The 17723-nt window shown below is 35.5% G+C and overlaps 1 protein-coding gene across 7 annotated transcripts in view; it reads right to left on the minus strand.

Moving 5' to 3' along the window:
* LOC127854197 (histone deacetylase 8-like) overlaps positions 1 to 17723 on the minus strand; it is a 45786-nt gene that overhangs the window by 26238 nt on the left and 1825 nt on the right. For all 7 annotated transcript variants that reach the window (XR_008036956.1, XR_008036957.1, XR_008036959.1 and 4 more), the window contains exons 2-3: positions 14448 to 14500; positions 10721 to 10857 (exon numbers count right to left, since the gene is read on the minus strand). Coding sequence is in view for 3 of the 7 variants with exons in the window: in XM_052389229.1 (XP_052245189.1) it covers positions 10721 to 10857; positions 14448 to 14500 (190 nt within the window). In the remaining 4 variants the exon portion in view is untranslated. The remainder of the gene's footprint in view (positions 1 to 10720; positions 10858 to 14447; positions 14501 to 17723) is intronic.

Below are 17723 nucleotides of genomic sequence, written 5' to 3' on the forward strand. Positions count from 1 at the left end.
CTGGTTACAGAAGTTGCCGAAACGGAGTTTCTTCGTGTTGTTTTTCATGGCTTCGTAATCGTAAGTGGTAGTATTTCTTTGTTCGAATCCTTGGTTCACGAGCACCATTTAACGTCCTGTGTCCCGTAATCGTTCATAGTTCATGGACGACACATAGTTACTGGCAATGTTTATTACTCTTAAATTACCGGTATGTAGCCTATCATTCGATATCTCGTCATGCGCGAATTGCCAAGATGACGAGATTTGCATTAACTACCATTTTCTCGTGTCACGCATGGGACAAGTCGGTCCCTCTTTATTATATCGGTTTCTCTGCATAATATAGGATAAAATATTCAACAACACCATGTATCAGTTTCTAGTCCAATTTAATGTCTAACATACTTAATATTTTCGGTTATACAAATACAGTCTGATAGCTACATGATCGTATCTTTCTCGATCCGTACACCTCCAAGTCTAAACGCTAACCCAACCGCGGAGCGCCGCTCTCCTTCCAAACATCCCCATTTTGTCCCCAAATTAATTTGCATATTTTTCTTTTAAACTTTTGATTGGTCCTCAGCTAGTATGGTTATTATTCATTGGTTGATTCGTCAGAATATTCTAGAAGGAACACTTTTTCATGTATTCACTTGCTTGGCGGATATACTAAAATTTAATCAATATATATTGGTACTAATCAATTTTTATTGATATAGAGTAATTCTGTTACTTTCGTCAGTACTATAACTTTTGTACCCCAGACAATAGGTGACCTTTTCATCTGTGCTGTTTATTGACCATGAGTGTTACTTATAATCTCGTATCTATATGCCGACTCTGGACTCAATGTGTTCTTATTTGGATTTAATCAGGTCTGACTTTCCATGTTATTGATTCCAATTATACCCCACCCTGAGTGTGTTTGCTTTCTTACTTTAAATAAATCTTAACCAGGTCTTAGTTTTGTAAATACCTCCCATTATTAATTGTTCAGACTTTATCTTAACATTGCATATATACATTATTTGAATATACATATTATCCTTTTAATTTCTATCGTAAGAATAAAGTCATAAGAATAAACGATAAACGATATGTTTGCATACTCGCTACTGATATACTTGTCAATATTTCGTACATAAAGAAAACCCAAATATTTCACCCAATTTCTCATCATTATTTGACATGCTTTTTTCGTTCAAATGTGGTGCAGGTATTAGGCCCCATTCCCGATGGAAAAAAGTAGATATAAATGGGGCCTTAAAATTTCCCATTAAAGACCCCTCCCCAAAAACAAAAAAACAAGAGGGCCTGAAAGGCTCAAAGTCGCTCACCTGAGATAAAAAGAAATGATCTGTTCTTTGCAGCCCAAAATATCAATGGAACAAAATGTTCTAACCAAGTTTCATGAAGAATGAACAACAAATGGCCCCTTGGCGGCCATGTTTTTTTAACAGACCTGAACCATTTTTTAACTCTTCCAAGATATGTCCAAATTTCATGAAGATTGGGCAAAAAATGTGTCTTCTAGACTGTTCACATGTTTTCACTATATACATATAAAGAAAACTGCCCCACTCCCTGGCGGCAATGTTTTTTCACTGATCACGACCATTTTCAAACTCGTCCGAGACATCCACATAACTAATGTTTTGACAAATTTTCATGATGATTAGGCAAAAAATGTGACTTCTAGAGTGTTCACAAGCTTTTTTACCATATAAATATAAGGAAAAAGACCCCCCCCCCCTGAAGGCCATGTTTTTGTACCTATCCAAACCATCATCGAACTCAACTGTCGTATCCAGGTGTGGTAGTGCGGTCTCCTTCGCTTACACAAATGAACCGGTCACAGGATGGGTACGATTTATGTAACTTTGTGATGCGGAAATATTTATTTGACGAAAGCTTATTTCTGGTCAGGATGACACCACTGACTGGTTGTAATTCAATTAACTAAAGGCGTCCAGCCAGAGACGCCTGAATACACTCAAAGAATTTATTTATAAGTGAAAACCAAAGCAGCTTTAACAAAAATAACTTACTTTTATTCCAAGAACTCGGAAAATGAAGAACAATGACAGAGAATTAAGAACAGGTACAAGCCAAGTCTAAGGCATCTAAGTATCGTTACAAAAATGTACAACATACAGCAAATACCTTAATGAATGTAAAAAGAAGTTCACAATCTGTCAAAAAACTGATATAAATATTAGTTACTGTTAGTCTAGAAAGTGCTTCAAAATCTAGTTTACAAAATAGGTCTAACTTAATCTAAAGAACAATATTTATGGAGATTAGGAAACTTCAGTGAATCAAATGTAAAAACAAGAGGGCCTGAAAGGCCCAAAGTCGCTCACCTGAGATAACAAGATATTATTGGGACAAATCTTCTGACAAAGTTTCATGGAGATCAGAAAATAAATGTGGCCTCTAGAGTGTTATTAACTGTTAACAAGGTTTTACTATAGCCAAATAAGGAAAAATGCCCCGCCCCCTGGCGGCCATGTTTTTTAACCAAAGGGCATCATTTTTTAAGTCTTCCAAGATATTATTAGGATCAATCTTCTGACCAAGTTTCATGAAGATCGGACAGTAAATGTGGCCTCTAAAGTGTTAACAAGATTTTACTATTGCCATATATAGCCCTATAAGGAAAAATGCCCCGCCCCTTGAAAGCCATGTTTTTCAAGCAAAGATAACTATTTTCCAACTCATCCAAGATATCATTGGGAAAAATCTTCTGACCAAGTTTCATGAAGATCGGAAAATAAAGGTGGCCTCTAAGAGTGTTAACAAGGTTTTACTATAGCCATATTAGGAAAAATGCCCCGCCCCCTGGCGGCCATGTTTTTCAACAAACCGGCATCATTTTCAATCACTTCCAAGATATTATTGGGATGAATCTTCTGACCAAGTTTCATGAAAAATGAACATTAAATGTGGCCTCTAGAGTGTTAACATGATTTTACTATAGCCATATATAGCCATATAAGGCAAAATGCCCCGTCCCTTGGCAGCCACGTTTTTCAAGCAAATGTTACCATTTTTGAACTCATCCAAGATACCATGGGAATGAATCTTCTGACCAAGTTTCATGAAGATCAGACAAAAAATGTGGCCACTAGAATGTTAACAAGATTTTAATATAGCCATATAAGGAAAAATGCCCTGCCCCTTGGCAAGCCATGTTTTTCAAGCAAACGTAATCATTTTCGAACTCAACCGTCATATCCAGAAAACACATGTTCTGACCAAATTTCATGAAGATTGGACCAAAAATGTGACTTCTAGAGTGTTCACATGTTTTCACTATATACATATAGAGAAAAATGCCCCGCCCACTGGCGGCCATGTTTTTTCACCGATCTGGACCATTTTCGGACTGGTCCGAGATATCAATGAAAGCAATGTTTCCACCAAGTTTCATGATGATTGGGCAAAAATTGTGACTTCTTGAGTGTTTACAAGGTTTCTCAATAGCCATATAAGGAATACTGCCCCACCCCCTGGTGGCCATGTTTTTCAACGGACCGAAACCATTTTTGAAGTCGACCAACATATTATTTAGACAAACATTTTGACAAAGTTACATGAAGATTTGGCATCAAATGTGACTTCTACAGTGTTCACAATGTTTTTCTTTATTTTGACCTAGTGACCTAGTTTTTGACCCAGCATGACCCAGTTTCGAACTAAGTCGAGGTATCAATGGGAAAAATGTTCTGACCAAGCGTAGATTAAAACTAAACCCATACATTCCAGAGTAGGTAAGCAGCTAGAAATTCTCGCATGATTTCTTGGCTACCTCAACTGACTTTTTTTCTCCTTGCAGTATTTGATGTAACATTATGCAGTCAATTTGTTTACTGATAATGACGAACACATACTTTATAGAAAATGTTTAAAAGATATATTCATGTTCTGTAATCAAATCCCTTATCAGTAAAACAAGGCAACAATTTTTCCCCATACATGTTGCAAACTGACATAGATTTAGCAATATTTAAAGGACACGTTCTTCATCGTTCTTGTTGATGCCCTGTGTTAGTGTCATTTTCTTTACAGATTAAGATGGAACAATGTAACATAAATTGGTTAAAAAGTTCACAATTTATTTTAACAAATATTATTAAAGTGAGACTATACGATCTTTGTATGTGTTAAATTGTAATATATTGATTAAAATATGTTACAATGACGCAAAATAGGCAAGAAAAAATATACATTGAAGACGAATTTCATAAAATGCAGCAAAGACAAATTAGCGCCCTGAGCCGATTGTGACGAATATATTTCGTACATATTTTCCTACAATAACCAAAGCATTCATCTTTTTATCAGGTTCGAAGTTAGTGTTCCATGTGTCGTATGAATATATATCGTTGCAGGAAATTAAAATGATCCGTAAAACAAAATTTAGATTCACATCGTACATGCATGATATACATGCTGGCGAACTCGACTGTACAGACATTGGCGATTTCAGAATTAAATATCAGGCTTATTTCGCATTTTTCGACACATGTCCTTCCTAACTTTTATTTTAATTTATATTGAAATATATGTATAATAAGTTTTTACACGTTTTATATAAATTCATAAATATTTGACAAAATCGTACAATCTCGGTTGAAAACGGAAATAATACAGTTTATGAAATGACATAAAATAATTTAAATGTTAAACAAAGATACGCATGTCTATTAAAACATGCCTACTTAAATTAATATACATATTAAAAAAACAGTAAAAGCATATTACGATACCATACAATATGTACTGCTATATATTTGTATAATTTGTAGTTACCGGTATATGTCTGTTTTTGTTTAATTTAAATTTGTTGCTGTATTAATTTCTTTTAGTTATATCACTGACTTATGTCAGTCAACCTTCTCACAAAATATGTGAACAAGTCCCTTCAAAATCTTACACTTTCTTCCTTCCATGACCATCCCAGTCCATATGACAATAAAAATGACCCACAGGTCAGTACAGGGGCAAGGTGGGGGCCATTCTTAACATGGTTAGAAGAGGCAGAATGAAACAAGATGCGTTTGTGAAACACAATGTCCCCCTATATGATGTTTGACCTTGTAGGATGACCTTGACCTTGACCCTTTTCCACTCAAAATGTGCAATTCCATGAGATACACATCATTTCAAATATAAACTTGCTAGCTTCAATATTGCAGAAGTGACATTACATGAGCAATTTAGACCCATATATTTGACCTTGAAGGATGACATTGACCTTGACCTTTCACCACTCAACATGTGCAGCTCCATGAGATACACATGCATGCCAAAAATCAAGTTGCTATCTTCAATATTGCAAAAGTATTCATAAAATAAGCGATTTGGGCCACATATATTTGACCTCTGACCTTGAAGAATGACCTTGACCTTTCACCACTCAAAATGTGCAGCTCCATGAGATACACATGCATGCCAAATATCAAGTTGCTATCTTCAATATTGCAAAAGTACTCATAAAATGAGCGATTTTGGCCACATATATTTGACCTCTGACCTTGAAGGATGACCTTGACCTTGACCTTTCACCACTCAAAATGTGCAGCTCCATGAGACAGACATGTTTGCATTCATATTTAGATGTACAGTGGCATAGAGATGACATTTACTCCTCTTTTTTATAAACTGCACTCCTCTTTTTTCTATCTTGTTTCCCCGACATACTACCTAGAGGGAATGAGTTAACTATGTCGTGGGAATGATTTATTAAGTCGAGAGAACGAGATACAAAAAAGAGTAGTGCAAAACTAAATAAATGAAGAGTGCAATGAAAAAAGAGCAGTGCATTAAATAAAGGAAAGTGCATTAAACACTTTACTGCACCGCTCTTTGTTTCTTTGCACTCCTCTTTTATTTAGTTTTGCACTCTTTTTTTATATCTTGATCGTTCCCTTAACTTAGTAAGTTGTCCCACAACATAGCTTCCTCGTTCCCACGAATTAGTAAGTCGTTCCCTTTAGATAGTTGAGACATGCTCTCTTCCAAAAACACTTTTAATAATTTAACATTCAGACTGGAGATGGATGAATGGTAGATTGTTCTTAAGTGGTTCAATACAGAGTCATGAATGCCTACTTCAACCACTAGTTAATAACTAAAAGTGTTCTCCTCAACAAGGAAATTTTATTCATAATGAGAAATGTTTAATTGAAACTTAAAGTGATTTTTGAAAGACACACTCAACTTAACAATACCATCATTGTGATTATATACTTGGAAAAAGTATTTTGAGTATGAAAACCCACCAATGGTTAAAGAGGTTTGTTTTTAGAAACTTCAGTTCGTACACTTATTATACAATTTTAAGCAAGCTCCACAAGATACTTTGCAAATTATTTGTAATTGACTGACATATATAGTTTAATCATATAGAATACATACATGTGCTATGTTATCTCCTAGATAATCTATGGCAGTATAGTACTTGCATATTTCTGCATATAAATTTTTTATCATTTGTTTTCAATGGTTTTTATACCTCAATATAAGCAATAATTTCCTTTTGCCTTATTAAAATGGCATGAGCAAACATTTTGGTTCAAATTGCAGTATAAAGTGGATTTTAACAAGTTTACAATTCCACTGCAATTTACAGAATCATTTTTAACTTTGCTTTAATAAATTATCATTCTTCCACCACCCTTACCTATTTTATGTGGACAGATTTTGAAATTAAAGGTAATTTTGCGACAAATCATGTGGTTATACTGCAATACATTATGGAGTTATTCTGCTATCAAAACCTGTAAATGTTGTAGGGCTTTTTTACTTCTTTGAGTGTGGCCTGGGTCAGCCATCTCACAGCTTTGATGCAAGCATTTCACAAATCTAATAAATCCACACTATTTTACAAAATCAGCCTTTGTAAGTTGTTTGACATTTAACAGACATTTTATATTCAAAAGTACAATTCATCTGTCTGTCTGTCACAAACTTTTTAGAGCTATATTTTAGAAACTATTTAAGTTTTTTAACATGAAACTTCATAGGTGTCTATATATAAATGAGGAGAAGTCACATTTTATAGAAGGTCCTTTCCTTGAGGATTTAAGTTTCACACACTGAAAACTGGTGTCATCGAAACTGCTCTTAAAAAACACACGCCCCGGATCACTTTTTTGCAGTTTTATCCATGTTATTTTTGTCCATAAAACGTTTTGTCCACTTACATTTACAACGTTTAACGGTAGTACATATTTGGCTACATGATTGATATCTAAAAAGTCATAGTATTTCAAATATAAAATGTGTCTTAAAACCCTTGTATGATGCCAAACTTCCAATTACAGTAGCAAAGAAAAAAGACCTGCTACATGTATCACTTTGCTCTGATGAATAATTCCTTAAGAATATGACCAGTATTTCAAGGATGTTCCATCTGATAAGACAACTAGGGACAGTCTTCCAGAACCAGGTACAATGGAAGAAAGTGAAGATTCAAATGTGGAATAGAAAATCTGAATCTTGACTTTGTTCCATTGTGAAGGTTGGAGACAAACAAGTCCATACTAATTGAAATATATGTATTGTTACATGTGTATGTCCTGTTAAGATCTAGAATGCAAAAGGAAATAATGATGTACTTCTGTATAATAATATCTCGTATTATGAATATTAATATGAACTTGTGCTAAGTGCAAATGTTTCATTCAGTCTCTCAAAATAGATGCATAGCACAGGGCTGTTTTGCCTTAAGGGCACTTAGACCTGTATGGCGTAGGAAAAGCAGGGTACTATTCTTATGCTAAGTAGCACCAAGTGCACTTAACACAGTGGCACACAGAAAATATATATGTTTTACTTTTATGCCATAATGAAGTAATTGCTATTTTGAATACAAAAGCATTAAATATTGTATGCAATTCTATGATATGTTTATAATGCCATAACAATACTTTTACCTAATATTGTAACATAATATTATGCTAATATTCATATTCAAATAAAAGTTGTAGTTTGTCAACCCTTCTTTTGCGTTTTTTTCCACTATTTGAAAAATGGACTTATTACGTTCTGGCTCTAACCCCTCATAATGTGGCCTTTAGAGTGTTAACAAGATTTTACTATAGCCATACATGTATATAGCCATATAAGGAAAAATGCCCCGCCCCTCGGCAGCAATGTTTTTCAAGCAAACGTTACCATTTTCAACTCATCCAAGATATCATTGAGACCAATCTTCTAAGCAAGTTTCATGAAGATCTGAAAATAAATGTGGCAACCAGAGTGTTAACAAGGTTTTACTAAAGCCATATAAGGAAAAATGCCCTGCCCCCTGGCGGCCATGTTTTTTAACCAACTGGCAACATTTTCAAACTCGTCCAAGATATTATTAGGATCAATCTTCTGACCAAGTTTCATGAAGATCGGACAGTAAATGTGGCCTCTAAAGTGTTAACAAGATTTTACTACAGCCATATATAGCCATATAAGGAAAAATGCCCCGCCCCTTAAAAGCCATGTTTTTCAAGCAAAGGTTTCTATTTTCTAACTCATCCAAGATATCATTGGGAAAAATCTTCTGACCAAGTTTCATGAAGATCGGAAAATAAAGTTGGCCTCTAGAGTGTTAACAAGGTTTTACTATAGCCATATAAGGAAAAATGCCCCGCCCCCTGGCGGCCATGTTTTTCAACCAACCGGCATCATTTTCGAACACTTCCAAGATATTATTGGGATGAAGCTTCTGACCAAGTTTCATGAAGAATGGACAATAAATGTGGCTTCTAGAGTGTTAACAAGATTTTACTATAGCCATATATAGCCATATAAGGCAAAATGCCCTGCCCCTTGGCAGCCATGTTTTTCAAGCAAAGGTTACCATTTTTGAACTCATCCAAGATATCATTAGAATGAATCTTCTGACCAAGTTTCATGAAGATCAGACAATAAATATGGCCAGTAGAGTGTTAACAAGATTTTAATATAGCCATATATAGCCAGTTAAGGAAAAACGCCCTGCCTCCTGGCAGCCATGTTTTTCAAGCAAACATAACCATCTTCCAACTAAACTGTCATATCCAGAAAACACATGTTCTGACCAAATTTCATGAAGATTTGACCAAAAATGTGACTTCTAGAGTGTTCACATGTTTACACTATATACATATAGAGAAAAATGCCCTGCCCACTGGCGGCCATGTTTTTTCACCGATCTGGACCATTTTCGAACTGGTCAGAGATATCAATGAAACCAATGTTTCCACCAAGTTTCATGATGATTGGGCAAAAATTGTGACTTCTAGAGTGTTTACAAGGTTTCTCTATAGCCATATAAGGAATACTGCCCCGCCCCCTGGTGGCCATGTTTTTAAACGGACCAAAACCATTTTTAAAGTCGGCCAACATATCATTTAGACAAACATTTTGACAAAGTTACATGAAGATTTGGCATCAAATGTGACTTCTACAGTGTTCACAAGTTTTTTCTTTATTTTGACCTAGTGACCTAGTTTTTGACCCAGCATGACCCAGTTTCGAACTCAGTCGAGGTATCAATGGGAAAAATGTTCCGACCAAGTTTCATGAAGATCGGACAATAAATGTGGCCTCTAGAGTGTTCACATGGCAAAATTTTGACGATGGACGACTGACGACAGACGACGGACAAAAGGCGATCACAAAAGCTCACCATGAGCACGTTGTGCTCAGGTGAGCTAATAAGAAGAATTTACTAAAGTTATTAAAATAAAATAGAGTCTTTCTAATTGAGAAAATACCAAATAAAAATAATCTCAATAATAAGAATAATTTAGAAAATAATGCCAAAATGTCTTGATGCTGGTGTTAAAATAATTTAGAGTTTAATTATTTCAAAATTCCAACCTTTTTCAAGAGCTGTTACCTTTTCAAGAAAGCATCAAGAATTGATTAAATCAGCCAAAACAGCGTATTTTATACAGTTCAGAAGACATCACTGGCAGAGTAGTATATTTTCCCTAAGAACAGTCCATTTATCAATGATCAATTCCCAAATTCCAGAGCAGAACTAAAAATAGATTACTGAACCATGTTAAACAAGGGAGATAAATACTGCAAAATCATGTACATGTTGTCTTTCTTTCAGCTATCTCTTAGTTGATAGGCTTATCATAAGTGCTAATGGCTAAAACAGTTATGTTAATTATGAAATTCTGTGTTATGAAAAATTACATAATACAGTTAATGTTACATAATAATGACATAATAAAACCAAACTTTACTACACAGGAAACAAATGTTCTGACCAAATTTCATGAAGATTGGGCAAACTAGAGTGTTAACAAGATTTTACTAAAGCCATATGTAGCCATATAAGGAAAAACGCCTCACCCCTTGGCAGCCATGTTTTTCAAGCAAAGGTTACCATTTTTGAACTCATCCAAGATATCATTGGGACTAATCTTCTGAACAAGTTTAATGAAGATCGGAAAATAAATGTGGCCTCTAGAGTGTTAACAAGGTTTTACTATAGCCATATAAGGAGAAATGCCCCACCCCCTGGCGGAATATAATATTGAAAACACTTTAATTCTCAATTTTAAAGTATTCGTTAGCAAAACAACAACAACAGTTATTTTCCCAAGTTTAGTCAAAATGCAGCGATTTTTTCCAATGCAAAGGGACCCGGCCCAATTCCCAAAATGGTGAATTAAAACACTGATATGCACAAGTTGCTTATTTCATGGGTAAGGCTCAAATAATCTCCACATACTTAACCCGTAGAGCTGGGCTTCTTCATCATATTTTTCAATGTCTTCTTGTTGACTGATTTTCTGAAGAAACTCCAAGTAGTCCTCCTGGTGAAATTTGCAGAGGTCTTCAAAACTGGCCGGGGTTGGTTGTACTGTTCTGATGAAAAAGGCATAGGCCTAGTTGTATATGTTACGGTCAAATGCCGACGCACATGTGAAGTATCAAGCCAATAGGGCAATTCTTTGATGAGTCATTGGAAACAAACTGGTCTACCGACAGACAGACCGACAAACAGACAGACTGACCGACATCAAGCAAAACAGTTTACCAGGGCTCGACACTAACGTGGTCCGTTAACCTGGGGTCAGTAAAAGATAGGGAGGACCAGTGAAACTAGAAATTTGGTTGATACGTCGAACCAGTTAAAAATTCTGGCCAGCTTATTGTGAAATACTGGTGGAAAGCCGTTTTCATCAATAAAACAACTTTATATGTTCATAATAAACCGATAATTTCATCAATATTTTATGGGCCGACTCGAGACCAGGATAAAAAAAGCAACATAAGGGAAATTTCAATTTTTTTTAGATGCCCAGATGACAAAAACCTGTTGTCGCATCAAAAAATCGATTTGTGATCTGCAAATGTCTCCAGAAAATGTCTCCGGACTTCGCTGTGATCGATACACAAATTAACATAAAATTCTAATAGTTCAGATCGGGAAATGAACAAAATGGTACATGTATTTATTATTTTGAAAAAGCAGCAATAATCAGCATTTTATCGATCTTAATACCATCAGAATACACTTTGTTTACCGTAAGAATTTATACTGGAGGGCACCGAATAATGTTTTGATATTGCGGGAGAGTAAATGTGCGTATTTTCAAGATTACAAGTTTTCGAGATGTGGAATTTCATTTCGGGGGTGGTTGAACTTACGCCTAAAAACCTAAAACTAATGAAGAGAAGCTTGAAGTACAGCGAAAATATGAAAGGGATATTGAAATAGTTTATATATAATAGTAGCCATTACCAAAATAATTAATATGTCGCATATAAGCGGTTTACAAGTTTCGCATATAAGTCGCTTATAAGCCGCATGTTGGGATTTTACATGCAAATGAGATGTAAGTGGCGCATAAGCCGCATATAAAAACTGGATACATATAAGCCAGGTATAAGGGAGTTATATGCGATTTATATGCGGTTATCGAGCAGTTTGCAAATAAGCGGCTTATATGCGCCATATAAGCGACTTATATGCGAGCTTTAAAGAAATTGAGACGTTTGCATATAAGCCGCTTAAACGGACGGACGGACAACGGAAACCATACCATCACATAAGTTCTTGCAGCCTTTGGCCAGTAGAGCTAAACAAGAGGCCCATGAGGTCCTGAATCGCTCTACTAGTTGCTATAAACACTGTGCAGAATAAGATGGAAACTGTGTACTTAATCGCACAAACAAGGAGAATTTTCTCAAATTCAAGGGGAGATTATTGTGTACTTATTTCTACGATACTGCTCATATTCAATAGAGTTTGAGTCCTCATTGATACAAAGACACTGTGCAAGTTTGCCAAGAATTGGATGAAAATTATAGACTTTATCACATAAAAAAAACTGAATTTTCATTTTTTTCTCAAATTCAAGAGGAGATAATTCTGGACTTATAACTCTGATATTGCTCATTTTCGATAGGGTTTGACTCATCATTTAGATAAAGACTCTGTGCAAGTTGGGAAATGATTGGATGAAAACTGTGGACTTTATTGCGTAAACAAGCCTTATTTCACAATTTTCTCAAATTCAAGGGGAGATAATTCTGGACTTTTTACTCTGATGTAACCCATTTTCAAAAGGGTTTGAGTCCTCATTAATATAAAGACACTGAACAAGTTTGAAAAGAATCAGATGAAAACTGTGGACTTTATCGCGTAAACAAGAAAAAGTCTAACACACGCACGCACAACGGAAACAACGCCATGACATAAGCTCTTCAGGCCTTTGGCCAGTAAAGCTAAAAAAAAACTATGAACACCAAATTGAGCATGATGGTCAAATTCAAGTAAAAAATTGTGAAAAACGCTTAAAGTTAAATACAAATATCGACTTAGATTTGTGTGTGACACTAAGCCAGTGTTTTCTAATGTCAAAAGGTCCTATTATCCCTGGCGCATATTTCAATACAAGATGTTTACAAAATATTTCTGTGCAGCAGTGTGCTGGGCCCTGCCCTTTAGGCCTAGCTAGACCATGGCTTGTGTATGACATACATGCATGAAGATTTTAACCCTTTACCACTTAGATACGTATTTTGACCCATTTGTAGCCATTAGAAAGTTTATTTAATTAAATTTCTTTCTTACTAAATTCTTAATAAAGTTTTAAAGGCTTCATTTCCAACCCTTTGTTACTTATGAGCAGCAAACAGTATAAAACCTGAACAGATCTGTGAGTTACCTGCAGGCTGTTCTGGTTTTATGCTGGTTACAAAAGCCATTTCGACTTTGCTTCTTATGGGGGAAAGGGTTATTATTTGAATAGTTGTAATGTATGATGTGTCTTTTAAGGTTAGCAAGTTAAATGACAGAACATCCTTTGCAAGTATTTATTCAAACAGATACATCATCAGTAACCAAGCAGTGCTTATTTTTTTGGTCAAATTTTGAGCAAAAATTCTGCCCCATTCCAAATCTTAAAAACTATATATTTTCCAAACAACTCTCCAATGTGCAATTTAAGGTTCGCCCCCAAAAATAGGTTCGCACCAAAAAATAGATTCATCTTAACATTTAGTTCATTTCCCTATCAAGCTCTTCCAGTTGAACCTAAGTGATTATAAATTATATTAACAAGGGACAAAATTGTCACAAAACCAGGTTTTCATTGTGAAAAAAAAATCTGATAAAGGGAGAAAACTCAAACTGAACTTTTGAAATGAACAAAAAAAATTAACCCCCTTTGTAAGTTTTTTTTTTTTTTTAAATCTATTTTTAGTCGTGGCGACCTTGACATTGGAGATATTGACGTGATTCTTTCGTGGGACACACCGTCCCATGATGGTGAACAAATGTGCCAAATGATTTTAAAATCTCACAATGAATGACATAGTTATGGCCAGGACAAGCTCATTTATGGCCATTTTTGACCTTTGAACTCAAAGTGTGACCTTGACCTTGGAGATATCGACGTAATTATTTCGCGCGACACACCGTCCAATGATGGTGAACAAATGTGCCAAATGATTTTAAAATCTGACGATGAACGACATAGTTATGGCTCGGACAAGCTCATTTATGGCCATTTTTGACCTTTGAACTCAAAGTGTGACCTTGACCTTGGAGATATCGACGTAATTATTTCGCGCGACACACCGTCCAATGATGGTGAACAAATGTGCCAAATGATTTTAAAATCTGACAATGAACGACATAGTTATGGCCCGGACAAGCTTATTCCGCCAGCCCGCCAGCCAGCCAGCCCGCCAGCCAGCCAGCCAGCCCGCCCGCATTCGCCAATCTAATAACCAGTTTTTTCCTTCGGAAAACCTGGTTAAAAAAACCTGGTTAAAAATATTCTCAATCTCAATTTTAAAGCTTTTATTAACATAGTACCAATTTCCCAATTTTAGTCAGAATGTTGCAACTTTTCCCAAACTAAAGGGTCCAGGCCCCATTCCAAAATGGTGAGAAAAAAATACTGCCAAGCTTTGAAAGGATATACTGCAACACACAAACATACCTAAGAAGGCTTGGTAACCTGTATGCCTCAATCAAGCTCGATACCATGCTGGCCTGAAAAGATACGGTACATTCAATACATTCACCTTAATTTGTTGCGAGTGCTAGACCCTTCGGGTTAGTTAATTGTTTAATTGCTAGTCCAAAGCTCTTTAACTTATATATAATAAGCCTGATGTCTTGTAATAAAGAATACTGTGAAACCATTATTATTTGGCAGACATTAATTTTCTTCTATTTCATCAGTGGACCGATTGACGAATTTTAGATCCTAACGAATAATTATGTTACCGAAAGCATGAGTTCTTCTTGTTAACCCATTTTTTAATGTAAAAAAATTATGTCTCACGTATGTCTATAAAATTGAGTTCAATCAACTGAATACATTGTTACAAACACAATACCTGTTATTACCGATATCTATTTGCGAGTGAATTGTGCAGAAATACTCAAAACAAAAACTTTATACAAAAACCGTTATCAAACCGAAAGCTTAAGTTTTGAATTGACAATTCAATCTATAATAATCTTACGGATGTTCCAGAGATAGTCGGTATATTACGATTGGTAGGAGAGCTATCTCGCTGAAGATTCCGGAGATAGTCTATAGGGTATTTTCTAATTCGAAATTACTGGGAATACTTGGCTATGTCCATTGCAAAAACATATACATTTAAAGAACCGACGACGTGTTTGAAACTTTGGATTAATATCAATATTATGCGAGCATAACATATCATGTAAGCTGTTTTAATTTGCGCATTATAGATATATTTGTGTTTATTTATGCCAGGAAACAGTTTTTATTTGGCTAATATTTCGGATTAAACTGCCGCCTGGATTCTGGGCGGGGGACTTGACATGGAAAATGCTGTAAGCAGTTGCAACCCCCAGCAACCCGGAGGGTCAATAGCTGGGGGTTGGATTATTGCAAATAACCCGGCCCCATTCCCAATGATAAAAAAACACTGTAAATTTATCCTTAGTGCTCAAATTAAAACAACTTACTTGATGCGGTGTGCTCGCAGAATGATATTATAAATCCAAGTTTCAAACATGCCAACGGTTCATGAAAATGTTATAGTTTTTGCAATCAAAAACGCAGATTATACTAAAATTGAAAAATATGCATATGTATACATCGACTATCTCCAGATCCTTGGCAAGATGCATATGTATAAATCGACTATCTCCAGATCCTTGGCAAGATGCATATGTATAAATCGACTATCTCCAAATCCTTGGCAAGATAGATCTTGTGTCCAACTCTAATCCACCAATCGTGCTAGACCGACTGAGCATTTGGGGCAATTGCACTTTACCGGTATGTAAAAAAGAACGGAAAAGCTTATTCTAACCCTAACCCGCATCCCCTAACACAACACCTAAGAATCCTTTTCAGGGATTGATACTAATTTCTTACTCAGGGCCCTCAAACTACTTTGGGAGAAGGGGTTCCGCAGCCCTTAGGAAGGGGAATTTTCGCGGCGTTTCCCTTTTTTGGGGATTTTTTTACTTTCTCTCGCATTATTACATTTGTACATGTTTGTTCTATATTCATTGCATTTTTCATGATTGAGTATGTTTGAAAAGATTAAATTGAAATAGAATTGAGATATAATAATCATGAGACACATCTTTCTAAACAAAAAAATTTATTTTTTTATTTTTTTTTAGGGGGAATTTTTCCCCCCAAAAGGGGAAAAAAGTATACTTTTCAGGTGGGGGACTGCCGCCGAAATTCGGCGGCAGATTCGATAGATTGAGGGCCCTGTTACTATTGGTTGCCCGCATGGGCAACCATCTTTAGTATTTTGGTTGTCCATATAAAGAATAACGAGCCCATAAATATGTACATGTGTATATTATACATTCTTTTAATAAAATGATAGATAATTAAATAAAATTGCTGACATTACACATGTTCAATGCATGATGTATTATTATGAGCATGAATCGAATCATTTCCTATTCCTAAATAATGAATGTTATTTAACTAGTAATGATCCATGGTGGTCAATTGTTATTCAATTTTTATTGCACTGATATGTTTTAAGCTTTAAAAAAAACAAGTTGCCCAGCCGGACTACCAAGGTTTGAAATTGAGTTGCCCAGGCCAAAATCTACTTGCCCCGGGCTCACGGGAAACCTCTTATTTCCATCCCTGCTTTTTATACTATATATATGTATTTTCTTAGTATCTGGGGCTACAGCCCCCAAACCCTGCTTTGTCGATAGTGGTAAACATCTGTGTACTGGTAATGTGCAATCTATCCGAGCATTAATCCACACAAAAAACATACAAATTCTTAATTGATGTCGATGTGATAAGCACATTAGGTATTCTGTTCAGGCACTTTCTGTTTGTTAGGATGTATGAGGTTGATTGAATGTGATTTAATAGACAAACTTGATACTTAATTTGTTGACATGGAATTTTGTTTTATAAGGAAGAACTCTGAGCTGTATGTACGTACTCATAAAAGCTCAGAGCATTCAAGAGAACTAAGCTGAACTATGCCTGTACAAAATTTTGGGGCGGAAATGGGACGGAAATGAGGCGGAATTGGGACAGAATCTATTGTTTCCGGACAGAATAGAGGCGGAAATTGATTTCCGCCCCAAAAAGACCATGTCTCTTGATTTTTTTCCAAGCGGAACTCATTAGCAATTCCGGGCAGAAATAAGACTCGGGCGGAAGTTCATACTTATACATTTCTCTGTGGCGGATTTTCTGACTTAGGAAATTAACTTGGGCAGAATTTCATACTTAAACATTTCTGTGGGGCAGAATGTTGGACTGAGAAAACTATTGATAAAGAATTTCAAAATGGGACATGATAATAAATAAAAAAAACTAAGTTCTGATTTTAGTGTCTAAATGGTTATTGTAGGAAACATTTGCCATGCACAAGGTAAACAACATTTACATGTATATTCAAATCAAACAATAGTTAACCCATGCAAAAAATGCTGAAATGAGCTTGAAATGACACAAATTTAAGGCTGGAATGATTCTGAAAAAATAGGACTAATCCACAAATTCAGCTGCAAGTTTTCACTCCTTAAAATTTGGAGGAAAATAATTAACTGAGATAAATACTGTTCTGGATGAAATTTATATATATTTTGGCTCAGGCTCATTTTTATAAGACCTTATAATTAAATCACTTTGTTATGATAATTTACCTATAACAACATTTTAAGTACATGTAAATCTACTATGTATTTAACATATCTTTGAATTAAGGGTCGTAGAGGCCGGTAGAGCAAATTT

Source organism: Dreissena polymorpha, chromosome 12 (assembly GCF_020536995.1).
Source record: "Dreissena polymorpha isolate Duluth1 chromosome 12, UMN_Dpol_1.0, whole genome shotgun sequence".
Taxonomy (NCBI): Eukaryota; Metazoa; Mollusca; class Bivalvia; order Myida; family Dreissenidae; genus Dreissena; species Dreissena polymorpha.